Source organism: Candoia aspera, chromosome 10, assembly GCF_035149785.1.
Source record: "Candoia aspera isolate rCanAsp1 chromosome 10, rCanAsp1.hap2, whole genome shotgun sequence".
NCBI classification, from domain to species: domain Eukaryota; kingdom Metazoa; phylum Chordata; class Lepidosauria; order Squamata; family Boidae; genus Candoia; species Candoia aspera.
Window position 1 is genome coordinate 13,044,603 of NC_086162.1, and position 27,517 is coordinate 13,072,119.

The 27,517-nt window shown below is 40.3% G+C and overlaps 1 protein-coding gene across 1 annotated transcript; it reads right to left on the bottom strand.

The window, feature by feature from the left end:
• Positions 1-1,204: 1,204 nt before the first annotated feature.
• OPRD1 (opioid receptor delta 1) lies at positions 1,205-27,517 on the bottom strand. The gene is made up of 3 exons (XM_063311768.1): positions 27,165-27,517; positions 2,802-3,151; positions 1,205-2,049 (listed from the first exon to the last, which is right to left on the bottom strand). Exons 1-3 carry the CDS (start codon positions 27,494-27,496, stop codon positions 1,517-1,519), a joined length of 1,215 nt encoding a protein of 404 aa, XP_063167838.1. The 5' UTR covers positions 27,497-27,517; the 3' UTR covers positions 1,205-1,516.

The window sequence follows — 27,517 nt, forward strand, 5'->3', positions numbered from 1 at the left end:
AATGTGAGTCAAGCCTGCTGGACCAGACTAATGCCTATGCAATCCAGCATTCTGTTTTCACAGTGGCCAACTAGATGCCTCCAGGAAATTGTCAAGCAGAACATGAGCCCATCTGCAATCTTTCAGTTGTGGCCTTATGCAGTCTCAATTGCCCAAGGCCCAAGCTTGCTCATAGGAACTGCCTTCTGAGTAACACTGGAGTATTGGTAGAGGTTCATATCTACAGTGAAGAACAATTGGTTGCACCTTTGCTCCATGCTAGGGTTCCTGAGCAGATGTACCAAAATGTAGCAGTCTTCTGGAGGTACATACATCAGAATAGTAAGGAAAACACCCAAGAGATGTTTACAAGGAAGGATTTTGTGCTGTTCAAGACCCTGGTTTGAACTTGTATTCTCCATCATTTATGTTGCTTGTGACAGTGAAGTAGCGAGGAAAATGAGACTCTGCAATGAGGTCACTTGCCATGGATCATGGGGAACCACCCAAGATGAGATGTTTTAGTTGGTTTCCAATGTTCAGTTTATCTATTTCCATCTAGAGTTCATAATTCCCTGGAACTAGGAAACAACTCTTGTTATAGAACTATGGCTTCCTTCTTTTTCTGACCTATTAAGAAGCAATATAGAAGGAACACCATGAAAATCCACAAGAATCTAACCTGCATTGCCAGGTAACACTGATTACATGGAGATTAAGTCACTAATGGTAGAATTGTGTATCTTCTGTTCATTGTTTTCCTGGTTTCTACAGTTGCAATGATTTGAGTACTCCATCTTTACTAATCAAAGGCTACTCTTCCTTTCTCTGAATAAATAATTAAATTTTGAAATCATTAGAAGGTTTGGTTGAAAAATACTTCCATTGAGCCATAACCTCTGTTAAAGATGATTCTGATTTTGGTTTGTAAAATGCACATAACTAGTGAGAAAGGGAAGGAGGAAGCCATCAACCAGACACTAATTGGTAAAGTTGAAGTAAAAGTATCTTCAGTGAAGCAAAAATATATACTGTGGATTCTTCAAATCATTTGAAGGCATTGATTTCTGAAATCCAAAAATGTATGTGTACATGTGTGCATTAATGGGCACGCATACACAGCATTCACTTAATGTCTCTTAATTCATTCAAAAGTTAAAGGTTTCCTTAGAAATTGGCAGCCATATACCGTAACAGATGACCAACTGATAGCTTTTGAGGGGACAAAAATTTGGCTTGTCATATGTAGAATGGGGAAAAAATCCTAGTGTGGCTTTCCCCAAATATGTGGTCCTTCATGTATATAGGAAGTGTTCATTGGGAATCTGGGGAGCTGTAGCCCCAATGCATCAGACTGGAGAGTGATGCCCTAAATTACTCTGAAAAGTTCACAAGATTTGTGGTTGTGCCTTTCCTTGAACATCTCCTGCATCAGTTCAGGCTAGAATTCTGTGGTGGTGACCTGGGTCACTTCAGAGTGCAGTTCTTCTCCTCTGCATCCCCTGTTGAAGCCTCTTTTGTGGCTGTCCATGTCTAGTCATGCTGACTTATGAAGAACTTCAGATGGAGTGCAGGTAGAAACACGTTCTCGGGTGGTGTTCTGGGCCCGGGTAAAGCTGTTCTGCTCCATCCGTGATCGGAATGGGAGACAGAACTCCCTAAAACACCTCTTAAAATTTTCATCCAAGAAAGCATAAAGGACAGGGTTGAGGCTGCTGTTAGTATAGCCCAGGGCAATACAAAAATGCAGGCTGGCCATGACATAGGGGTTCTTCTTGTCAATGCCAACCAGAGTCCAAACAATGACAAAGATCTGGATGGGAGTCCAACAGATGATGAAGGCGGCTACCACAACTAGCACCATGCGTGTAATACGGCGCAGATTGCGGTCCTTCTCCTTGGAACCTGAGAGGAGTCGGACACTCTTCAAGCGGAGAATCATGAGCCCATAGCAGATGGTGATTACCAAGATGGGAACCAAGAAAGCAAAGATAAAAACACAAATCTTGGTAACAGTATCCCAGTAAATCTGGGGTTCAGGAAACTGAAGGAGACAGATCATAATGCCACCTGCATAAAAGGAAGAAGAGTACAGAGATGATAGATGAACAAAGAGGAGGACCATAGCTCAGTGGCCAACAGTACAGCTTTTCTTTTGCATATAGACCATCACTGCATGATAGAGCCCCTTTTTAGCATGCCAAAAAGTCCAAATTCAATCTTTGGTAACTTCAAGACTGGAAGGATCCCATCCTTTCCAAATCTGGATACCTCCAGACATTTTGGACAACAACCCCATCATCCATGACTACTGGCTATGCTGATGGGAGTTTGGGAATATATTCCTAGTCAATTGATTCACCTTTATGTGCTGGCAGAACACAATCCAGGATGTTTGGGTCAGTTGGACAACAACCATGAGGTTAGTCTTCCCAGCCACTACAAAGGAGGTTGGAAGGCCATTCCTTCCTTCCAAATTCTTGCCTTTTTAAAATAGGCTCACTACAGATAGTTGGGAAGGGGGATGTGCACACTCCCATCATTTCTGCTCTTTTTCATTCCTCCTTATGGGTGTGGGGGGTGGGAGAATGTACAAAGCAGACCAGTCACAGAGATGGAGTGCCTAGAGCAGTGTTTCTCAACCTTGGCAACTTTAAGAGGTATGGACTTCAACTCCCAAGATTCCTCAGCCAGCTTTGCTACAGGACAGGGAAAGTACCCCAGAAGTCTCTGTCAATTTAACAGTGGGAACCACAGCCTGGCCTTCGCTCAGACTGGGTGCCTTATGGGAAGCCATTGGAATTAAATGGCAGACTACTTGCCTTCAGATTTAGTGACAGCCATGACCATGATAGGTACTCCAATCACAGAGGAGAGAACCCAGATGCAAACGTTGATTAACTTTGCTTTAGCTGGCGTCCGGAAATCCAAGGCCTTGACTGGGTGGCAGACAGCAATGTACCGGTCCACGCTCATCATCGTGAGGGTGAAGATGCTTGTGAACATGTTGTAGTAGTCAATGGAGAGGACAACTTTGCAAAGCAGTTCCCCAAAGGGCCAGGTCTCCATCAGATACTTAGCACTCTGGAAAGGCAGAGTACTAGTGGCCAAGGCATCTGCTAGGGCTAAGTTGAAGATATAGATGTTGGTGGCAGTTTTCAGCTTGGTGTATCTAGAGGGAGGAGATAAGGAGAGTGACATGAATTGCAACTTATACTGAACAACTTCTTTGTGAAAAAATACATATATTCTTATTAAACAAACAAAACACTCCAAGGTAAAATGGAATAGAACTGTAATGTGTTTTTACTGAAGTAGAGTGAGAAAAGAAATGCTTCTCCTTAACCTGTTTCTGGTATCAGGGTTCAGTTAATGGCTAGAAGATTACAGTCTAGTTTGGTGGACTTAATCTGAATGGGAGAACAGGAATGCTGAGAATGTAAACACGCATCCATCACTAACAGACAGTGTGAGGACAAGAGTTAAGAAGGAATTCAAGACGACTTGTCAGGGCAGTGCTGAAGGAGAAAATGAAGAGTTTAAATTCTGACTAGATATACATTCTGAACTACTTTTCCTTCTTGCCCAGAAATGATCAACTATCATATATGGCTACCATTTCCTAGGATACAATACAGATATAGTTACGTTTTTCCCTTTTTTCTCTGGGAGTCTGACCACCACCCTGCATAAATGCCCGTGCTTGCTTGCTTCTTCACATTATCCATTTCTCCCTTCTTCTTTTGCTATCTCCCATCCAGTAGTATCAGACCCACATTTTGTTACTGTATTTGCCACCCGTGCTCATTTCCTTCTGTTTTTTTAATTTACTAAAAAAATAAAAATAAACAGTTCATTTAATATAGATCCGAATCTTTGAATGATTTAAGCAACAAAAGATGCTTCACCCTTCTTGTGTCATTGTTTAAATGGTGCTGAAATCCATCCTTCAGGTTCCTGAAAACTTTCCCCCTGAGCAACAGATTCTGTTTTTACAGCTGATTTCCAGTGTGTTCTAGGATTCCTTTTAATGTTGACTATATTTCTGTAAGGAGACAGAGACTTTTCATTGTTGATACTCATCTTCTCTGGATCAGCCTGTAACCTCCTTTGCTGATCCTTGATCTGAGAAAGCTCCATTAAAGGATCCAACACAGGTCTCAATTCTTTGTGAAAAAATCATTATTTTCTATTGTTTTATTTATCTTTATTTCATTATTTTTGCCAGGTTTGCTTTCAGAAATCTCTCCAGTTACCCTGCAAAGCTGACCGTCTGAATAAATCCCTGGCTGAGAATATGTGTTGGAAGTTTCGAAAGATGTGACAAGCCATGCATAACAGGCTGACAATAACCAATGCATAACATTGCTTTGCCTGTTAGAGAGAGTGGAAGATTCAGGATGGGGGACAGGGAGAGGTTTGTTGTTGAGTCAGATAAGAAAAAGGAAAGAGAACATATATTTTGCAAATGTTTGTCTTCTGATCTGTTGGCCCTTCTCTTTTTAAAAATCTGTCTTTTTTTTTTTAAATCCCACCTTTATTATTTTTATAAATAACTCAAGGTGGGGAACATACCTAATACTCCGTCGTCCTTCTGTTTTCCACACAACAACAACCCTCTGAGGTGGGTTGGGCTGAGAGAGAGGGACTGGCCCAAGGGCACCCAGCTGGCTTTCGTGCCTAAGGCAGGACTAGAACTCTCATACCGCGCCTGATTGGCTCTTGGGCTGAGAGAGAGGGACTGGCCCAAGGTCACCCAGCTGGCTTTCATGCCTAAGGCAGGACTGGAACTCTCCTACCACGCCTGATTGGCTCTTGGGCTGAGAGAGAGGGACTGGCCCAAGGTCACCCAGCTGGCTTTCATGCCTAAGGCAGGACTGGAACTCTCCTACCACGCCTGATTGGCTCTTGGGCTGAGAGAGAGGGACTGGCCCAAGGGCACCCAGCTGGCTTTCATGCCTAAGGCGGGACTAGAACTCTCCTACCACGCCTGATTGGCTCTTGGGCTGAGAGAGAGGGACTGGCCCAAGGGCACCCAGCTGGCTTTCGTGCCTAAGGCGGGACTAGAACTCTCCTACCACGCCTGATTGGCTCTTGGGCTGAGAGAGAGGGACTGGCCCAAGGTCACCCAGCTGGCTTTCATGCCTAAGGCAGGACTGGAACTCTCCTACCACGCCTGATTGGCTCTTGGGCTGAGAGAGAGGGACTGGCCCAAGGTCACCCAGCTGGCTTTCATGCCTAAGGCAGGACTGGAACTCTCCTACCACGCCTGATTGGCTCTTGGGCTGAGAGAGAGGGACTGGCCCAAGGGCACCCAGCTGGCTTTCATGCCTAAGGCGGGACTAGAACTCTCCTACCACGCCTGATTGGCTCTTGGGCTGAGAGAGAGGGACTGGCCCAAGGGCACCCAGCAGGCTTTCATGCCTAAGGCGGGACTAGAACTCTCCTACCATGCCTGATTGGCTCTTGGGCTGAGAGAGAGGGACTGGCCCAAGGGCACCCAGCTGGCTTTCATGCCTAAGGCAGGACTGGAACTCTCATACCACGCCTGATTGGCTCTTGGGCTGAGAGAGAGGGACTGGCCCAAGGGCACCCAGCTGGCTTTCATGCCTAAGGCAGGACTGGAACTCACTGTCTCCTGGTTTCTAGCCTGGAGCCTTAACCACAATGTTTTTGGGATCAAGTGAATACATAAATAAAGATTATGATGATTAGGTGAAAATGTAGCAGCAATACTACTATTACTAAAGAGACTGAAAAAATTAAAAGGAAAAATTAAAATAATGCTGCTGAAAAGATCTGGGGGAAGAATTCCAGACTGAGGCCACCAGTGAAAAGACCATGACCTCACTCAACTGCACGGTCTCCACCACCTATAGGGGTGCGCCAGAGTTCCACTGTGAAAGATTCTGATGTTAAAATATGCTCCTCAAGGTTTCTAGAAACCTGATTTCAAAATGGGCCCATTCTGGAGGTTCCAGCAATGTTCTTGGCTTGGTTCAGAGGAGGACCACTTCAAGGACATTTGGAATGAACAGTTCTGAGAGTTCAATGGCTCATCCTGGTGCCAGGATGTCCTATGATTTGCACTCCTCTGTCCCTACTAAATAGGCTAATAGAGAGACAGGTGTGTCATTTACTCTCCTGGACCAAACTGTTTAAGGCTTTCAGCACCCCTACTAAGTCTTGTGCTCTAAAGGGAGCTCCACCTAGTAAAGCAAATTTATCATTGGATGGATTTATTGGCTTTTTGCTTTGAATGACTGGCTATTTTGGAAAGCGGTGTGTGTGGGTTTGAAGGGGAGCTCCATTCCTCCCAATCAAAAATAATAATTAATGACTTATCCGTAGTCCTTCCACAATACTAAAAGCTTCTTGGCCCTTAACGGATGCTGCCACGATCGGTGTGGAAACAGAATCTATATAACCATAGCTAAATATATATATATATATATAGATCAAATCACATCATACTTCCAGCTGCATCTAAAATGTCACTGAACAGCTATTTTGAAAGCTCATTTTGCCACCTTCAGAAAATCTTACCACCAAGAAATACCAGGAAAGGGGGATGGGAGAGGAAGAGAAAGAGAAAGAGAAAAAAATCTTCAAGCCATCATAACCAAAGGACGTTCTTTAGCGATTATGTGTCACCTGGATTTTGATCTATGCCTGGCAGGCTTCTATAAAACAGCAGTGATTTACTGGCTGCATTTTAGCCTGAAATCGCTGGTGCTGTGGATTGAGGATATGGTATCGTATTGTTTATTTGGAATGGAGTCAGTGGGAATACTCTCCACACACAACACACACACACACACACACACACCTGACATGAGCTGCAAAGAGGACATGGGCTGTGACTAAGATTCCTGGATTGTTGGGCCTTTCAAAAGCCACAGTTACAAGTTAGTTTGATCTGAGCTTACAGTGCCAAGCTGCGGGTGTGACTTTCCACACAATCGTAGCTCCAATATCATGTCTGACCAGGCATTCCTGGCATGTTTGTAATGAGGTTGGATGAATGGCAGATACTTCTGCATCTGCCCTCCCAGCCAAAAAAAGGGAAATGTTCGTCATCCAAAGGGGGAACCCACAAAGATGCAGATGTGCATAAAATTTGGAAATGTTGGTGTATATAGCCCTGTTTCTGGAAGATTCACTCTCAGTAGAAATAAAATACATCCCACTATAGTGAATGGGAAAAACAGTAAACAGGAGGCCCGTGAATCCGTTCTGTCTGCTGTTGCCCAGGCTTAGCCTGTTTCTAAGTTTCAGGCTAAGTTTCAGATCAGAATGTTCTCTGAAAATCAGAGAAAAGGAGATGGTCTATTGATTGTGATTTTACATGTAGATTTTAGCCATACGATGATTTTATAACTTGTGTAATTCCGATTTTTGGCTCTTTTTCCATAACATTTATACATTGACATTTATATTGGACAATCGTTATGCCGTAGTTTCCCTAACCTTTACTGACAGCTAAATACGAGCTTAGTTATATTTTCCATAGCTTACAGAATGGATTGGCTGAAATCTTTCACCCTTCTAAAGTTAATTTATGCTAGTCAGTGGCTGAACTAAAGATTTTGCCTTGCTTTTGCTACAGAGCAACTTCGTTTTTATGGCAGCTGTTTCTCTCCCATATCCTTTGCCTCCTTAAACTTTCTTTCCCTGGTTCAGATGCGTCCTCAGCACTTCATGTGTGTGTGTTCACTATGGACCTCTAGGTTGGCAGCTGGACATGTGAACAACCACTACTGAGAAGTATGCTATTAGGAAGGGAATAGAGGTAGTCCTCACTTAACAACCATTCATTTAGTGATGGTTCAGACTTACAACAGTGCTGAAAAAAATGACTTACGACTGGTCCTCACACAACCCTTGCAGCATTCCTGCGGTCATGTGATCACGATTTGGGTGCTTGGCAACCAGTTTGCATTTATGACTGTCACAGCATCCCGTGGTCACGTGATCGCCATTTTTTATTTTGGTTCTCTTAACACCTGCGGTGATTTGCTTAATGACCGCTGCAAAAAAGGTCATAAAATCAGGTTGGATTAGCTTAATGTGTGCTTTGCTTAGCAACTGAAATTCTGGTCCCAACTGTGGTTATTAAGTGAGGACTACCTGTAATCCTTTCAGGCATTCAGAGAGGATTTGGGGTCCCAATGGACCCAATGAAGATGTCTACAATGATTAAGGAACCTGGAGATGCCAGATGAGAAGGAATATGGAATGGGACATCCCAGATGAGGGCATAATTCACCGCCTGCCTGCCCCCTTAAACATTTTGTTATAGCTGTCCCTTGGTTTATCCTTCAACTCCTTTAATACACTTGTTTTGATATTTAAGTGGGTTCTTTTTAACAACTTAAATTTATTCTGTGTGAGATGAGCTGACAGACTTGAGCTGTGCCATATTTGGAAGTTTACTTCCCCGTATTTCATAAACACCTGCCTTTGCTTCTTTGTTTGCATTCCCTGCCCCCCTCCTTTTCAAGTGACTTGCAGAACACATCTTCCTACAGTGAGACTTTTGCCAAATGCGAAAGTCCAGAAATTCATCCCTTGCACTAACTGTATATATTTCATAACTTGTCAGGAAAAAAGAGGGACGCGGTGGCGCTGCGGGTTAAACCGCTGAGCTGCTGAGCTTGCCGATCAGAAGATCGTCGGTTTGAATCTGTGTGACGGGGTGACGGGGTGAGCTCCCGTTGCTAGTCCCAGCTCCTGCCAACCTAGCAGTTAGAAAACATGCAAATGTGAGTAGATTAATAGGCACCGCTTCGGTGGGCAGGTAACGGCGTTCCGTTTAGTCGTGCCGGCCACATGACCACGGAAGTGTCTACGGACAAACGCCGGCTCTTCGGCTTTGAAACGGAGATGAGCACCGCCCCCTAGAGTCAGACACAACTGGACTTCATGTCAAGGGAAACCTTTACCTTTCCTTTACAGGAAAAAAAAAAGACCAGTCAATACTCAGAGCTTAAATGGTGAAGTGATTGAAATGACGCTGATCTTCTGTAGGACAGATCAGGAGGAGAAGGCAAAGATGAAGTCAGGAAGATAGATCAAAGATGAGTAAATCTCTCTTTTTAAAAAAGTTTTGTGACTATAACCTAATTTTCCTTGTTCTCATGAATATGGTCATTAAACTGCTGTGCCAAAGGAATGCTAGCCTTTTATGAGGCAGAGAAGATTCTGTGTGGTATGTATTATCTCAGTCATATAAATTTTGCCTCACCTTGCCTCTTTTGGTAATATATTCTATTTCTATTTGGGAAAATATAAAACCGCTTCCGTTGAAAACTTCCCTACCACTGTTTGTACCGGCTGAGATATTGACAATTCAGGAAGCATCTTCCCTTTTCCCCCAAACAGTCTAATCACGATAGGCCGTATGCAGTGGCTGTGAGATGGTGCCTGGAGGGACAGTGGAATAAAATGTCATAAAAAAGGGTGCAGTAAGCCAGAGACAACCTGAATAAAATACTGGACAAAATGAAAACTTTCCTTTCCATTGGTATGCATTTGGGATGGGGGGGGGTAGCTTTACTCTTGGTGTATATTTCTCTCATGTCCTGTCCCCATCAGAGCAACAGAGATTTTGTGGGTATTTTGCATACAACTCTACATGCTTACCATGCCATTTCTCTTTTAGAACAGTAGGGATTAGCAATACAGCACCTATGGGTCCCTCAACCCCCAAAACCGGAAGTCGGGGTTCTCCAAAGTTGAAGTAAACTTGAAATGTTAATTCCATTAAAAAAAAAGTCACTGAAATCTTGCAAGATCACCAAATTTCACAGGATTTTAGTATTTTCCCATGAGGTGAGATCACTTAAATCTTTTGGGTTTTAAGTGATGTCGCTCCAAGGGAGAATGCTAGCATGGCATGAGCTTTGGTGATCTTGCAAGATTTGGGGGTTATCTGGAAGGTGGCACAGCCACTAAAGATTTCTAATCTCTGATGAAAGGTCCCCATCCAAGTCATGTGAAATCTCGGTTTTCTGTCTCACCCGGTGTGGCTAACTGGGATTGACAGGTGAGTAGTAGATGTACTTGATTTCTTTTTGTGATCAATTTTGCTGAGCCTTTTCCAAATTTCAGTGGGCTTTGCTGTCATTTGTATCTGAGCTCCATTTATTTTCTAGTAGTTAAGGGTTCCTTATCAAGCAGAAAGGAAAGGGAAAGACATTTCATTTCAACGGAAGACTTAGGGCACTGCCAACATTTCCACTCCCCAGACCATCAAAATAAGTAGGAGGTCAATCCACATTTGTCTTCATTTTTGCTGGCTCAGAAATTCAATTAAAATCACTGTCCTGCTCTGAGCTACTGCAGGTCCCATAGTTAATCAATCAATAAATTATCTCATTCCTACTCAACAGCAAAGAAATAGACAAAATTTAACCAGCATAGTCCTTTGCACTTAACTTATCTTTGTCAAAGAGAAGAAAAAAAGTGACAGACAGCAACTGCAACCTTGCTCCCTTTGCCTGGGTTGCTACAGGGAGAGCTGCAAAGCTTCAAGGCAGCATTCCTCTTACAGGACTTGCTGGAGCAGCTGAAGGTCAGGAAATGGGAGGAGCAGTGAGGGAAGATTTCTTCCCATGAAGAAATGGTTCCTCCCCAATCCCTGCAGCCTCCAATATTTCTAACTGAAAACTGACTTCAGCATAATTCATTTTGCACTGCAAGTCATCTAGAAGGAACAACCAGTGATAGGGAGTTCAGGGAACTGTCATCTCAGCACATTGAGAGGGTACCCAGTTGAGGAAGGCTTGTCAAACGGAGTGCTACTGTTACCTCTTTGCTCCCCTGTCTTATTATATATCAACATGGGAACATTCAATCAACATTCATGCCTTGTTAATTACTATTTACCTTTTCCTCCCTATCTGCATTCATAATGGATTAAACCGATGCTATTTGGACCACTAAGTATCTGGAGTTGTCCTTCCCTGTGACAGAAGACACATCTTAGCCCTCAATAAAATTGGGACTGAGAGCATGTATTCATTGCAGTGTTGACAGGTTAGACATCTTTCCAAGGTTAGAATACTTTCATCATGTCCCTGTATCAGTCTGTCAATTAAAGAAAAAAAAAAGCCTAACAAAATGTATGCATCCTTTTGCACACTTCTCTTAACAGACCCATTTCTGTTAGCATTCTTCCTAATGTAAAGAATATTTAACTTCGCCTTTTCCCTACGTACGCATGTTTCACAAGCTGGTTTTCTTCAAGGAAATGCATTTTTGTCTTTCTCAATTTCTCTCACGTGTGTATTAGTTAGCTCAGCCATTTTTGACTGGAAAACAGCATTATAATCTTTCGGAAAGCGCTCATTCCACAATCTAGCATGGTTCAGTACATATGAAAGCCTGGGAGAAAGGCTTGTGATGGGCTTTAGATTTGTCAGAACCTGGGCAGATGTTTTCTATCTCCAACCATGTGAGGTAGGACAGAGACTTCCAGAGTCCCTTTGTTACATTTTCAGCAGTCAGTGCTCAGTTACCACTTGGATGATTAATAATACGATGCAACACCCACACTCTGAACTTAGAGGAGAATTAGTTTATATCCACAGTGATGTGTAGAGAGGGGGCTGTTGAATCACAGCCTTCAAATTCCAACTGCTGTGTCCTGATCAAGCCATCATTTTTTATTTGCAGTCATTGGTTCCCTCTGGATCTTATTTCTCTTAATCTTTCATTTTGTTTCCCAGCATACTGTACATTCTGTTGGGTTTTGTGGCTAGTAGAGAGCTAAAATAACTTTAAGTCAAATCCTTGTTGCTGACTTCTTGTAATTCGCCCTTCAAATTTCACAGAAGAAAAGATGGTCTCCACTTCCTCCACTTTGTGTGTGTGTGTGTGTGCGTGTGTGCATGGCAGGCCTCCGGGGAAAGACAGATAAGCAAGTTGCTCCACACACAGCTAATTTATGGCATTTCAATTGCTTCCTAAGCTAAGAAAATTAGTGCCAGAAAGCACCAGGGCATTCTCAGCTATCTAAGAAGCACCGGGAGATAGTCTATGAGTAGAATGGATTAAAGAGATTACATGCATATCAACATAGATATCAAGCTATTGCCTTTCAGGGTAAGCAATGTTATATAAAGTGTAGCAAAAGAGTAAGAAACAGTAAACCAAAAATTTAAAGGCATGAGATAAGAGGAAATGAAATACATTAGTCCAGTTTACACCCACACCATTCACTGTTCTTCTGCATCTTTCTATCTTTGCAAACTATTCTTGTTTCCACTGTGTCTGTGCGCAGCTTCATACCTTGCCTTTTTTTCCTATCAACTGCACCTCTCTTTTTTGAGGATCTCATCAACTCTAAGTTTCTTAATCTTCCTCTTGACCCATTCACTCTTACTTTATAGATTTGTTTTGTGGTCCAGTTTTCATCCATTCTCTCTATATGGCCGAACGACTGCAATGGACTTTTTTCATACTGCCCACCCACTTTCGTATTCAATCCACATTCATTCAGCATCCATTCTTTTCTACTGAATTCAACTGTTATATTTTGCCCGACATAGCCAACTCTCACTTCTATATAATCAAGTGGGTAGAAGCGCATCCTTATACCACATATTACCTGCTATATTTCTGCCAGCATTTGTACATCTTGAAATGACCCCATCCAAGGCATGCAAATTCATTTACTTCCTCTAAATATGACTTTTAAATGCTAGAATGACAGATCAAGCATGTGTGAATGGTCCAATTAAGTTGGCAGGGCTGCTGTTGTGAGGATAAAGTGGTAGGAGTCATGGAAGTGATACTATCTTCACTGCCTTAAGCTCCTGAATGAAGGGAAAGAGATAAATCTAACAAAGTAAATAATGTTGTAGGTAAAGCTGTTGAGGTCAGCCCTACTCCATATAGTGATAGGAGTTTTCTATTAGTCCAGAAAAGGATTTTCCATCAGCAAGAAAGGTTCTAGACCACAGTTTTATGTATGCATGTTCTGCCTTTGCTTTTATGGGGGAATATTCCATCAGAAGGCTTAGACTGTAACTTGAAGCAATAAGCTGTAATTATCCCATTCTGATAATGCTGGGTTCATATAGCTTTTGAGACAGCCTTTCACTTCTTCCAGTCTTATTGCTAAGTGCTAGTTGAAGTATCATTAGCAGTTTTGCAATTACTGTTCTATTGAATTTTTACAAATAACCCTGGAAACAATTTGGAGACTGCATGATCCTCACTCTGATTTGCTTACCAGCTAATGGCAGTGTCAGGCAGAATGGCCAAAAATGAATGGTAGCAAGACTAACGGCAGCTTTTTACAGAAATGCCTGAAGCCTTCTTGGTCGTATTCCCAGACCAGGTCTGAAACGATGAAGTTGAGCTCATGTTAAACCTTTAGCTTTAAGGAGCCTTTCTATCTCTACTCCAGGGTAGAAACTAGTTGAGCCTCAGGAATACATTTCTTTAGGAATGGCAGAGGTCTGGAAAAGCCATAGGCTTCTTTATAGCTGAGGTGCAAAAGTTGACTCATCAAAGCTATAAGGGCTCCCTCAAACCCTAAGCTATGGCCCTCAGGACCTCCAAAAGTCCTTAACGAATGGTATTTTGATGTGCCAGGGAAAATATTGAAAAATATCACCATGGAATAATCACATTTACTATAGTTAGTTTTAATAAATTCAAGTTTAAGTGAATAATATTTTGTTTTTGTCCTGGTGCTATTCATGACTTTTTGGAATATAGCCCAATGTGATACTATGCCATGTCACTCAAACACTCAATGCAGCCCTTAGTCCAGAAAAAGTTGCACAACTGTGGTTTTATGGCCATTGATATCATCAGAGAAGTAGTTGGCGTTTGTTTTTGTCTTAACATTTCTGGAAAGCTAGCTACTTCTACCCTTAGGATATTTACCACAATCTGAACAGAACTTAGTTTAAAGAAGTGGAGCAAAACAGCAGCAGGGAAAATGAAGCTTCAAGGTATTTTATGAATCAGTTTTAAATTCTTGGGTTCCTTTCAAATTGAGCAATGAGGCTTCTTATTATTAAAAAAAATGGAACTGATTCATCAGCAATATTATTTCAGGCTTACTGGACCACCCAAAAGGATGTTTTAAAAAGGATGGACTTCTTATGTTGTTGATGTAAGAAGCCTGAAGGTTCTTTAACTCACATGATTTGTTCTTGTTCTGTTCTAACTTCGTTTTGACTTCAGATTAGTATATATGTTAACATACTTTTGGAAGAAATATTATTTTTAAAGATCACAACATGGTGTTAAATTATATTCCTAAACCTATAAAAATTGTGATGAAGAGTTTTGGTTTTATTGATCTTGGGATATAGCAAAGAGGATAATTCTAGATAACTAGAAAGTCTCTCACAAAAGCTTATACCTTTTAATAAAATTTTTTAGTGTGAGAAGGTGCAACCAGATTGCTGATATTTTTTTTCTCCTGATTTTAAGGAATGGATCCAAGATATGAGTTTATCCATTTTTGAAAAGCTTTTGTCCTCTAAAAATGAGAAGATCACACTTATGCTGCTCTTTGGTCCAGATTTAATGATAGCTCAACAATTGAATTTCATATAGTTAATTATACTTATTATATGGATGCTTTAATTGCAGTGGTTTTTTTGTTGTTACATTTAGTTCATTAAATCACTATATTTTTTTCTTTCACTGTATTATCACTATTCAGTGTAGACTTTTCCCCTTTGTATTTCACTATTATAAAAATTAAAAATTAAAAAACTGAGCAGTGGGGCAAAGTTGGGTGCTGAATTTATGAAATGTGAAAGGCTGGGACTTTGAGCCTTGAGAAGGAAATATTTTTCCCATCATGGTGGGAACTGAATTTGGACTCCTCTGAATCAATTTGTTTCTAGCTGACAGCATTGCTGGTACTATTGGCTCCAGCAGGAAGTTTCAGACCCATTCAACAGGAACACGGGGCTTACCAAGTAGTCATCACTAGCCTCAGGAACCAGGTGATCCCACAACCTGGCAGTCCTTTTTTTTTAATTAAAGATTTTTTTAAAAAGGAGATAAAAACTAATACAAACTAATTTAAAGTGAGAACAAGAAAAGAGAAAGAAATCAAACAGAAAGCTAAAAGTGCAAGAAAGAAAAAGAAAAATAGAAAAGAAAGAAAAAAGATACAAAGAAGTAGCTTCCAATCTTCTTTATAGCAGTCGTAAGTACAATTATAAATTTACCTCTTTCTCTACGGCTACAGCATAAGCCTCGTCTTTCTATAATCTCTTCTGTCTAATCATCAAAACCATAAACCATAAGTTCATTTTTTTTTCTTTCATACAAAAAAGTCTAAAAGGAGTTTCTGGTCAGCAATAAACACAGAAACCTGGAAGTCTTGATTACTTAGGATGTGGAGAAGTGTGTCGAGTTCATGCGGAGGATTCAAGGAATTAGAGAAGAAAAGGCAAGCGCCAAATGACTCCATAGCCACAGAAATTAGCAACGAATGCATCAGCCTATGTGCAGCTTGAATTTGTGTGAAGCTGGCAGTTATAAGCCTGCCCCATTCAAATTTCTGGATCACCCTTTGATGGTCCCAAATAGCACATTAAATTTTTTTATGCCATTCCCCACCCCCACCCCACAGTTGTGTTTGTTTTGCACACTGCCTTGGGCAATATAGCATGGCTGCATGCCATTTTTAAACTGAGACCTGCATTGCAAGCCCTGGAGTAGTGCACAGTCCAGAAGATAAGCGTGTTTCATTTCACACATTATTCCAGAAATGCAAAGCAGCTAAGCTCATCTTAAAAAGGCAGTACAAACTAAATTAACTAGTCTGTCAGTAGCAAGTATAGCACAGGACTTTCTTCCTATCTGGATATTGGATGACTTAGGAGCAGCTGCCTGACCCAGGCAAAGAGCCGTGTGAAATTCTGCCCTCTTGGTTCACTCTTAAAAGGAATATAGGATCCTGCTGGTAAAAATATCTGTTCTTCCAGATATTTTTTATTTTAAAAAAAATGGGTGAAAAAAACCATTGATTTATAAAATTATTTGGCTCTAATACAGCTTCAATCTGGATCCATTGTTCAGAACAGTCTTCCATAATAAATGGAATCATATGCCCTAACTGTGCCACCTGATAATATATTATAAATTTGGGCACCCCCCAGCCTCCCTGTTTCTGAGGTCAATACAAAATCCTTTCATTTATTCTCAATGTTTTTGCATGAAAGCAGAAGCTTTCTATTTTTTTTTCTTTGCTAATGCCTTGCACCTCTGCAAATGCCTCTAACTCCTTCTTAATATAGTTAGCTGAATGGAAAGTATTTGCTAAACGATTAAAAGTGTTTATAAGCAAAATTATGCATATGGATCAATCAGGTTTTATTCCAAATCGAAATTTATCTACCCCTATTAGGAAATGATTAAATATTGTACAAATTAGTAAAATCGATTAATCTTTACTACCCACATGCTCTTTAGATATATTTAAAACCTATGCTAATGTCTTAAAGCCTCTTCTGGAATTTCCATTAGGAGGCATTGTAATAGAAAGTTGAGCCATGCAAGGATTTTCATTTTTACCACTGCAATTTGCCCTAAAATGTTAAAATGTTTTGAAGCCCAGTTTTTCATTTCCATATTTAATATCTTCCATGTTGGCATATAATTGTTAGTAAAAATTGTATTAATATTCTTAATGATAGTGATACCTAAATAGTATATTTATATACTACTGGAATCCCTAAAACTGTAGAAATTTCCTTCTGAATTTTTGGGGAGTTTTTCAAGCATCAGATGTGATTTGTGAAAATTAACTGAGAGTCCTGACATGTCTGCAAATGCCTCTAACTTCTTCTTAATATAGTTAGCTAAATGATTAAAAGTGATTATAAGCAAAATTATTCATATGGATCAATCCGGTTTTATTCCAAATCGAAATATATCTACCCCTATTAGGAAATTAGTAAATATTATACAAATTAGTAAAATTAATTAATCTTTACTACCCACATGCCCTTTAGATATATTTAAAGCCTTTGATTCTCTGGAACTACCATTTTTAAAACAAATATTAAATACATTTAAATTTGGGGCTGGCTTTTGTAAGACGATTGAACATATATGTGGACCAACTAAAGCCCAGATAAGACTTACTAGTTATGATTCAGATCTATCACAGTTTTAAGAGGTACCAAGCAGAGTTGCCCCTTCACACGTTTATTACTCAGCCTAGCTACAGAAGTGCTGGCAATAGCATGTGGATCCAACAGTCAGATTTACAGGATAAAAACTGGGAGACAAGACGTATCTTTTAAATCTACCTGCAGATGTTATCCTTCTGACCCTCTCAAATGTTCTGCTACAGATAAAGGCTTGCAAAATTAATGCCCTACGAAAAACTAGACCATAAGAATTCCTCATCGAGACCAGTGAGAAGATTAATAAGTTCTTGGCCAGGTTGTTTATGACTTCAATTCAGCCTATATTTTATAGGGTGGGTTTATATTCCTCCCGGAGCCACTGTTGATATCAGTTGCATGGAAAGCTGGGCCAGAATGACCTTGTGGGCAGATTGCTGTGTTCTGATTGTGGTGGTCCAAAATAAATAAATATTGTTTTAAAATCTGGCAATGTCTTGACTCCAGTCCTGTTGAGCTAAATTCTTCTCAGTGCCCTGCTCAGCATGTTGTAGGTCTTAACCTGTTGTGGTGCCAAGATTTAGGTGTACAAACTCTTTTTTTTTTGCATCTTGTTAAGCTTCCTAGAAAGCAAGGATTTCATGGGAACTGCTTAAGAGCTGTATTTGCACAGCATGCTTAACTTGGTTCCTGAATTAACCCATGTGCTACTGTATGCTTTCCTAATTTGCTGAACCATAAATTAACCAACAGGCTAAATTTATGCAGCATCCTAAGCCACCAAAGAATAAACAAGGTTACCTCTAACTAAGCTTAGCCTGAGCAAATGCATTTAGACTTTCAACTACCATGGTAAATCATGTTGCCAAAGCACAGCCATCCTGTAATAACGCTGATTACTAACTTCTCACAGCGTCCATAGCTTGGTTTCAGTCTCTGTTCAGCAGAAGACAGATACCAGAAGAATTGGGATTCTCATACGCCTTTCCTAATTTTAGCCGTTGAGCAGGGTACTTCTCATCTGAGCTATTGTAATGCATCTTTTGAAAATCAAGTTGAAATTATAATGGGTGCAAAATATAACCATTGAGGTGTTGTCTGGGAGCATGAAACATTGATTCTAGATTAGGACTGACCTTCAGAACCTTAAATTGCCCATATATTTAGCCTGGGGGAAGGAGGCCTGACCCATTGTCCCCAGGGCAAGGGCCTCACAAGGTGAAAAAAAGAGGACTTCCTTTGTGGAGGTACCCCATGTCAGAACGGTACCTTCCAAAAAGAGCATTTGGCTAAGATTCACTGGTTCCCTATGTATTTAGGAGCGGTTGTTGATGGCTGGTTTCCTTTGCTAGTGTTTATTTAGGCTGGTCTGTTTTAATGTTTGAAGTAGCCTTTCATTATTTTTGTGACTGTTTTAATATTGCTGTTATCTGCTATGTGATTTTGATGAACAGCAGAATATAAATAGAATTATACCAGGAAGCAGCAGCTGCCTTCTGAACCAAGCACAGTCTCTAATCTGCTTTCCAAGGCTGCTCCACTTGGAATGAGTCAAAGGAATCAGAATCAACATGGGGAGAAGACTAATTATTGCTAAGCTATCGTTGCTTTAGCAGAGGAACTCCCTGAAAGCAATACTGATGCAAATCTGGAGGCTTAGTTGGCTGGACATCCTGAACTATGTGTCTCATGGTGCCACAACCCTAAGTTTCTATGCACAATTATAGAAAACCCCAATCATTGGCAGCTTGTCATAAATTCTGGGTTTCTGGATTTGGCCCTTTGTTGTATAATGAAATGGAATCTTCTGCCTTAGAGTTTTCCATCACTGATCTCTAAGAAGTTAACTTATTGATCATGAGCAAGGAAGTGAGAGCGCACATCACCCGGGAAAAAATACATTGGAGGATTTAGATCGGCACATGTTTGGCATACTTAATCCATTTATATAATAAAACCTTTCCAAAAGCTGCTCCCAGTTTGAAATTTTTAATACAAACGGAGCATAATTCAATATGCAGGGAATGATCACATAAACTGCTTTTAATGAATTTAAATTGAGTTCAAGAAAAATTAGATCACATTTTAAAAGCGGAGTGTGGCTTGCGTGGTGTTCCCTTTCCCTTCCCATAATTTTCTCCCTTTTCATTATCCTTTGTCACTGCAGTAGTTTCTGCCAGATAGATGAACTTTGCATGCAGAAACAGTGGCTGACTCTAGAGGAAGTTTTGAACACTATAGAAAGATGGCCTGGAGTTGTGTTACTTTTCTGCCAAATAATGTTCCCAATTCAGGAAAAGCAATGGCATTCTTTGCTGTGTAGCAGAGGAATGTCATTTGCTGCCCAGCCTGAAAACCTAAATTGATTTATTAAGCAAAGGAAGTTTGGTAGCTACCAGCTTGCAGCAGATGGATGAAATGGACTGGGAAGATGACAACTACAGGTGAGTCAGGATTTCTCAGGAGACATTCTGGGAAATGTACAGTATTTTTCCTTTTCTCTGCTCCCCGCAACTTCGAACTAAGTCCCACTGAGTCCACTGGCAGAGATTGCAAGTGTGTATTGTACACTGTAGTGGGTATTTTGGAGATCTGATTCCTAGCTAGCACAGTTGTGGCCTATTTATGTTTGAAATAGCTCCAGGAAGCAGGCATTGGCAGATCCTGATCTCTTTGCACCAAAGCGAGTTGGGACAAGTTGCGTTAGGGTTGAGCCCATTGGCCAAAGTGCTAGTGAGATTCAAGTTGCAGGAAAGGAACATGTGGCCATTTGATACATCCTACCAAATTGGCTAGTCGAGAAACCACTCTGAATGAAGAATAAATTGTCAAAGTCAGACTTCCCCTTTAATTGCAGCCATCGTACGTAGTAGGAAAAGCCCTGTGAAGGGAATTCCTTTCTAATATTTGTTGCAAACAAGTGATGAACAAATTTAATTGTTTATTTAAATAATGTCTATGGCTGCAGCTTGCTGGAGAGAATATTGTACAGCGAGAGACAAAATATTCACACACATCCACCCTCATTTCGCCCCAGGAGAATTTCTCAAAAGTTCTCTTTTCCAAAGTAAATTCTCAGATTCCCCTCCCCTCCCTGTTTGCTGTGCTTCTCCATCTTAATTTTCATCTATATCAAGGAAACTCTCATAATTAAGGTGCTTTGAAATCTGTAACAAGAATTCCCATGTCAAATATTAATCAGCTAGCCTAAGGGATGAGAGAAGATAACAGCTATCTTAACTCACCTGTCCTGCAGCTTATAAATATTTATTTTTTTATTTTTTTATTTTATAATTTATTCACCGCCCATCTCTCCCCAACGGGGGGACTCTGGGTGGCTTACAATAAAACAAGATTAAAATATAAAACCATAACAATTACAAAATACAATAAAAATATAAATATAATAAAATCTACATGGCGAAGAGTCCTTAAGTGTGGTAGGTCCCTCTGAATCACTTCATGGCGCTATATATATATATATATATATATATATATATATATATATATATATATATATATGTGTGTGTGTGTGTGTGTGTGTGTGTGTGTGTGTGTGCGCGCTGTCTTGTGGTACGTTCACCTATTAGTGAATTCCAATGAATGGGATTGGATGGGTGGTAATTTTGCTTTATTTTGAAATGAACTTTTGTTGGCAGCAACTGATTTTAGCAGACAACTGAGTGTTCTGGATAGATATACACCTGGTTTAGGCAACATTAAAGCATAGTCCCATAGATTATCAAAACACAGAACTTGAAAGATTCCTGTAGATGTGGAGGAGCACAGAGATGACCTTGGAGAAGGCATGTGGCAATTGTTAGGCCAGGAAATCAAGAAAATGTGAGAAGAAACTTTAAATTGGCCTACCTTGACTCTCTTTGGCATAAGAGGGAGGCTGAAGATTCTCCTGTTATAACCTATATCCATAAAGTAGAGTTTTAGTATTTCTGATGGTGTCTTTTTCTTGACCTGGCCTACCTCAAAGAGCCAACCGTAGGCTTCCCATGAATTCAGAATGAAATAAACTCTCAAGTCAAGTTTGACTTCTGATGACCAAATGAACATACTTATGTAGCTTTCCTGGAAATGGCACGGAAGTGCTTTGGTATCTTCTTCTTGTACGTTTTTTCAACTTCCCAATCTAGGCTATAGCCCTAGAATTCCCTGGTGGAATTCCATCCATGTCCTAACCAGGCCTTACTCTGTTTAGCTTCTAAGTGCAGCTGATGCCACCTGAGAAGACAATAGAATATAACTGCTTGAAAACTACCTGGAAAAGATTGCCCACCACCTACTAGGTAATTGGTTCCGTTCTTGACATGCTCTTGCTGATAAATTTGTCTTAACATTCAAGTGAATTCCTGTTACAGAAACCATTTGATCTGCCCTCTGGGACAACCTAACACACGTCTTTGTTCATTTCCTTGTGTCGCCTCTTAAAAGTACTTGTTTTTTCTTTCTTTTCCCCAGGCTAGACATATAGTTTCTTATTCCTTTAACTTTTCTTCATAGTGTGTATTCATTATTAAATTAGTTTCAGCAAAGTGGAATAATAAGGAAATCAAAGCCAATGTTAATCAAGTTCATCATGCCCTATGCAGTTAGAGGCACATAGATGGAAATGTGCATATCTTTAGCAAAGATGTGCCTCTGAATTGGTGGAAGAAAGCGTGTTAGAAATGGTTATACAGTTGCTGATGGGTGCTAAAGTTCCCACTGCTTACTTACATGGCATAAGACCTGGTTACTTGTGGGACCACCCGTTTCCCATGGTATCTGCCTAGCCGATCTGATCTGGCAAGATTGACATGCCCTGGGTTTCTTTGATTAAACAGTGCTATCTATCGGGACCCTGGAAGCGTGCCTTCCCTATAGCAGTGCCCACCTCTGGAATGGGGTTCCTCCCAAGATTTGAGCAGCCCCCCCACTACTGTTTCAAAGGGCACTGAAGACCTGGCTCTTCACTCAGGTCTTTGGTGAGGATGACTGAAACCCTCTTTAGATTGCATGCGTTGTTTTTCTTTGTTCCCATTTGGTTTTGTCATCCCTGCCATCTTTATTCTTTATTTTTGTCTTTTGTTGTTTTTTTCTTGTTTTTAATACTTTAAACAGTTTGTAAACTGCCCAGAGTTGTTGGGAGTTGTTGGGTGATGGTGTTGGTGGTGGTGATGATGATGATACTAAATCCAGTCTGTTCTAGACTTTTGTGCATTCACCAATTTCATTCTAGTAAAACGTTCTTTACATTGCACAACTCCCTAATGAATCCAGGTTGCAGTGCAAGTTTCTCTAATATATCCTTTTCACTGCATAACTCTCCCCCTCAGTGAAATGAGACAAACACATGCTTTTCTGAGCATGGCTGCTCTAATAGATGCTATTTTGTATGAGGTTTTCAAACTAAGAAAGATAGCAGATTTATGACTTCTACCTGTGTCACAAGAGAGTCTCTATGCTCTATTATCCATTTTACTTGAAAGCACATTGATGTATTTCTTTAAAGTCCCCACTGCCTTCTAGTGAAAGAAGTCTAGTTCTGTCTGTATTAGAATGTTTTTCTAGAGCAATGTTTCTCAAACTCAGCATGCTGGCTGGGGAATTCTGGGAGTTGAAGTCCACACATCTTAAAGGTGCTGAGGTTGAGAAACACTGCTCTAGAGAGTGGGAAATTGTAAAGGCAAAGATTCTCTCTAGTGAAGCTCATCTAGGGTGTGGACGTTAGGTTTCTCCCATCAAAGTATTAATCAGCTCCAGCTTTTCTAAACTCTTGTAAGGACAGCCAAGCTTAACTAGGTGTTGCTACCTGCACTTAGATGGGAGATCAACATAAATGCAAACACAACAAAACACACACAAACCAAACAACTAAACCTAAACTGGTACAAACCATTTCTGCAACACCAAGGAGAGAATCTAAGAAACTTCTGACTTCACAACCCACTTAACCAGGTCAGTTATATATGTACAGCATGCTAAGCTTGATTACTTGTAAACTGGGGGTGATGGTAGTAGCATGAGACCCTAACCCCAAGAACTTTGACTTTGGCAAATTGGGTGAACCTGGCCCATTTGGTTAATTCATGGTTTGCTGTATTGTGTGTGTACTATTATGCAAATCTAGAAAAGGGGTTAATTCAGTAATCAGGCTGTGTTGTGAAAACACAAGCAGTCTGTTTATTGCCATTTGTGTGTGTTTATCTGATATATAGTGTATAGTGTAGTACAGTATAGTATTTTGTGACTGTTTTCTGTAAGCCATCTTGTAAAACTCTGCCAAATTAGTAGAGTAGAAATACAACAATAAATTTTTAGAACGATGTATTTCAAGACAGTGGTAAATTGTAGGCAGGATTCCCTATGATTTGATAGTGGGATGTGGACTGGATCATTGAAAGGGTATATATATATATTGTATATGTGCACACACATATACTAGAGCTGTGCGCATTTCAAAAATAATGCAGAAGAGGTGCTTTAAAGCAACTGTATTTTTTATAAAGGGTTTTTTGCAAGCCTGAAAAATAATGCAGCACTTTAATGAGAACTCCCAATGGTTAAGTGAGTGGAAAAGACCAACTGGCCACAGTACGATAGGTTCTAGAATTATGAATATTATGAAGACAACAAAGATAGGGAAGTATCAAAATATTTATTTATTAATCAAATGTATCACTGCCCATCTCCCAAAAGGGACTCTGGGCGGTGATATTCAATCATTCTAATCTGCTGAAGATGACATGCTTGGCAAAACCAAGCATTCCAAGACACGTACAACCTACCTGTGGAATTCATTACCATAGAATATTATGGTATTTTAAAAATGAATAGCTAAAGTAATGAATGATACCCTCTATCAGTCACTACACCAATCACTGTTCATCATGGCAGCCAGGAACCAACTTACTTTGACTGTTCCCAGTGATCACCTAGCTGGCCCCCAATCCATGAGCTGTCTATAAGGTCCCAAATGGTCAACAGGCAAATTATTTTTTTTAGAATTGGTGCCTGAGCTTGGTGTTGTTTTTGTATTTGTCCTCTTCCTTGCTCATAATTTTTCCTTGGTTGGCCCAAGGAACAGTCCCAACGCTCTGGAAGACACTTGAAAGATGAAGCTTAGTTGGCAATTGAGATATCTTCCAGTTCTATGATCCTATGTCTGGGTCTCCATCTTAGCAACCGTCCTTTTTAGGGTTGTGCAGCAATCTGGATTTGAAGGCAAAATGCAATTCTAAGAGCAGACACAACTTGTTGGTTCCTGGCAGGTGCTATGTGCACACCCTTGCATGCCACAAATCCTATTTTGCCCTTCAAATCCAGATTGTTCCAAGCTTTAATCCTGGCGTGTCTCTGCAGCTGACTTCAGGATCTGGTGGTTTTATAAGGAGGAAGGAAGTTCTTAATTTGATTCTAGATTATGATTAATCTAGTTTCTAGATCAACTTTAGCTTGGAAATGAAATGACAACACATGTAATAAGAGCAATTGGTTGTTCTCTTGGCATTCCACAGCCAAATGAAGAATCAAGGTTTCTAAAATTTTATGAACAGCCTCAGGCACAGCATTTGAGTACTGTAGTTGATAGTTTAGGCAAAGTCTTGCATGGACATTCTGCAGGGCTACCAGTTCTCAGTTGCCACAATCCAGATGGCCTTTAGATGGCAGGAAAGAGTTAGGTTTTCTGCATTTCTTTGAAGCTATCTAGCTGTCATCCAGTTTCTGCAATACAACACTCAGTAATCTTCCATCTTCTGAAATAACAAGGCCCTAGAAGGAAGTACTAGTACTTTAGTTTCAATTAAGAAGATGCAGGTTGCAAATCTTGAAATCAATTACGCTGAATGTGCTAGAAATTGCTTCTCAATAGTTATGTATTGGTTTGCACTGTTAACAACCAATTCTCCATGGAATTCTCATACAAACAATCTTTGATACTGCAGCTCCCATCTGGAGAAAAGATCAGGATGCTAGATCTCATAAGTCTAGGGAAAAATTGGAAATCGTATGGGCAATTATAAAGGCTTGGAAATGGCAAGGGAATTTTCTGGTGAGGGCTTGCAAATGCTAACAGATGGGATAGTTTCATTCAGTAAAGCTAAATGTTCTTTGTAATTGCTCCAAGTTACTACACTTCAACAGCATTCATATCCTATTGCATCACTTTAGTCCACTATTGAGAAGCAATTTCACTTTGGAAATTGGAAAATACGCAAAGAACGTTGGTAGGCACAAATTACACTCTTGGCATATTCTGTCCCAGGAGCAGATTTTTGGTTTCCTGAGCACAGAATACAATCTCCTTGGCATGCCAAATTCTGAATCTTCTGATTTCTTGGGCACTGCATATTAGTTAGGGGTGACTTTGTCAAAGCTTTGTCTCCACCAAGTATACAGGCAAGATAGGAATCTGTTCATGGGTTTTTGAATTGCTTGCATGAAAGCAAATCATTTTTACGCTTTGCATGACTCAGAAACAACAAAGGAAAAAAAACACCACACTGGCACTCTTTCCTCAGATTAATGTGTGAATGCTGACTCACACAGCCTCCAAGTGAACAGCCCTGTTCACAAAATGGGGCCTGTTTGTTTGCATAATATGCCATTTGAAACAAAATGCTGCTCTGATAGGTCTCTTTTTTGCTTGGCTAGACCTGGCCAGAATTTACGTTAGTTAAAAAATAAGAAGAGGGGGAAGGAGGGTAATAGAAAATGCAGTTCTTAAACAACTTTCTTGTCACAATTCTAGACACAAAAATAAAGGGTCTGTGACTCTGTGAAGAATTCCTAGGTTTAACCTCAGCATTTCTAGACAGAAAAGAGACTTGGTGCTGGTCTCATAGTTGATGCTTGCCAGGGTTGAAAATATTTCTCTAGGGGGACCAATGGCCTGAATGCAGATTCATTAGATGCAAATCAAAGTGACTGCAGAAGTATTTAATGACACCAATTATTATGGATTTGAATTTATGTCATAAGATTCCATTTCACAGGTATCTGTTCTAAATAGCACTATTACCTCCACCAGAGAAATATGAGGTATCTACTCTTGGACATTTCTCAGTACAATAAAAAATGACCTCTCATAAACCAACTCCCAAAGTTATAAAAATACACTTGTCCCCAACCAAGTATCCTTCAGACATGATTGGCTACAGTTTCCATAATTTCCAGGCAGACTAAAAATAATGGGAGCTGCAGTCCAACATAATTTGAAGGACAGCATATTGACAAAGCACACATTATTTTAGACATGCTGATGTTTATGTTCATGATCTGTGCTTGTTGCATGCTGAACCTCCCTCGCATTTCTAGAAAACTGGCATCTCCCATACAGGCACATACATGGCTCTCTTGATAGATGAATGGAAAGCAAACAGTGTGTTCACAAACTGAGAATGAATATGTCTTGGAGTTTATTCTGCCTGATAGAGATTGTCCTATTTGAAAAGTCATTGCATTTTGTTGTTGTTTGAGACTCTCCATTCGTATACATCCACATATAAAATTCATAGTGAGCAGAATCGTTAGCACTGTAAAATCTACATTGTTTCAGAGACTGAGCAGCCACTGCGGTTTTCTAAAACCATAATAATAGCAATATAGGATGCTCCTTCATTTTGCACTTAAAAATGCATGCAGTGAACCTCATCATTTCTTGAGTCATGAAATCAAATCCCTACAGTTTTAATATTCCATTCTATCCTAACTTCCAAATTCTAGTGTATTGTGAATGCACAGATATGGCTCTAAATTTCCTTCACCGACCTCAAATGATCACTCTTTTTCTACTCAATGCACAACCAGAATTCTTTTTTCCCCCTGGTTATTAATTCATTTGGCATGCAAGTGACTTTTCTTTCACTCTTTCACACAGACTACATTACATTACAGGTTTATGTCACAAGTTCATGCTGCACACAGTTCTACCAATCTCCCTACACATCTACTTCATACCTTCTTTCTTTCCTATGGTCCTTGTAGCATCCAGCCAAGTCACATATACATAAAACTTTCCCCAGTCTAGTCAAAGAAGAAGCTGAGATTGACATTCTGGAACCTTTTCCTTACCTGACAATGCCGTACATTACCAGGATATTCCCCAAGAGCCCCACCACACAGACAACCGAATACAGGGCAGTGATAGCAATAGCTATGATGATTGAAGTAGTATTTTTCATCGGCAATTGGTTTGTGGCATTAGAAGTTGCAAGAGAACTTGAGCTAAAGTCTTGCAAGGTGCTGTTGTAAAGGAGTTCAGCACCAGGGATGGTGGACAGCTCCATGGTGCCAGGTGGCTTGCCGTTCAAAGGCTTCTTGGGAACTGTCCCGTTTTGGTGGTGCTGAAAAGAACCTGCTCTTCTCCTCTGGGATGGTCTCGCTCTCTCCTTTGCAAAGCACATCCAAATAAAATCAAAACTTCA

What these genes read in the sequence shown, in the direction of transcription:
- OPRD1 (XM_063311768.1), bottom strand. Translation starts at nt 27,496, where the DNA reads ATGTGCTTTGCAAAGGAGAGAGCGAGACCATCCCAGAGGAGAAGAGCA. An exon ending in GTAATGTACGGCATTGTCAG is followed by an intron (nt 3,152 to 27,164) that starts GTAAGGAAAAGG and finishes TCCTCCCTCTAG; the next exon opens with ATACACCAAGCTGAAAACTG. An exon ending in GGCTGTCACTAAATCTGAAG is followed by an intron (nt 2,050 to 2,801) that starts GCAAGTAGTCTG and finishes CCTTTTATGCAG; the next exon opens with GTGGCATTATGATCTGTCTC.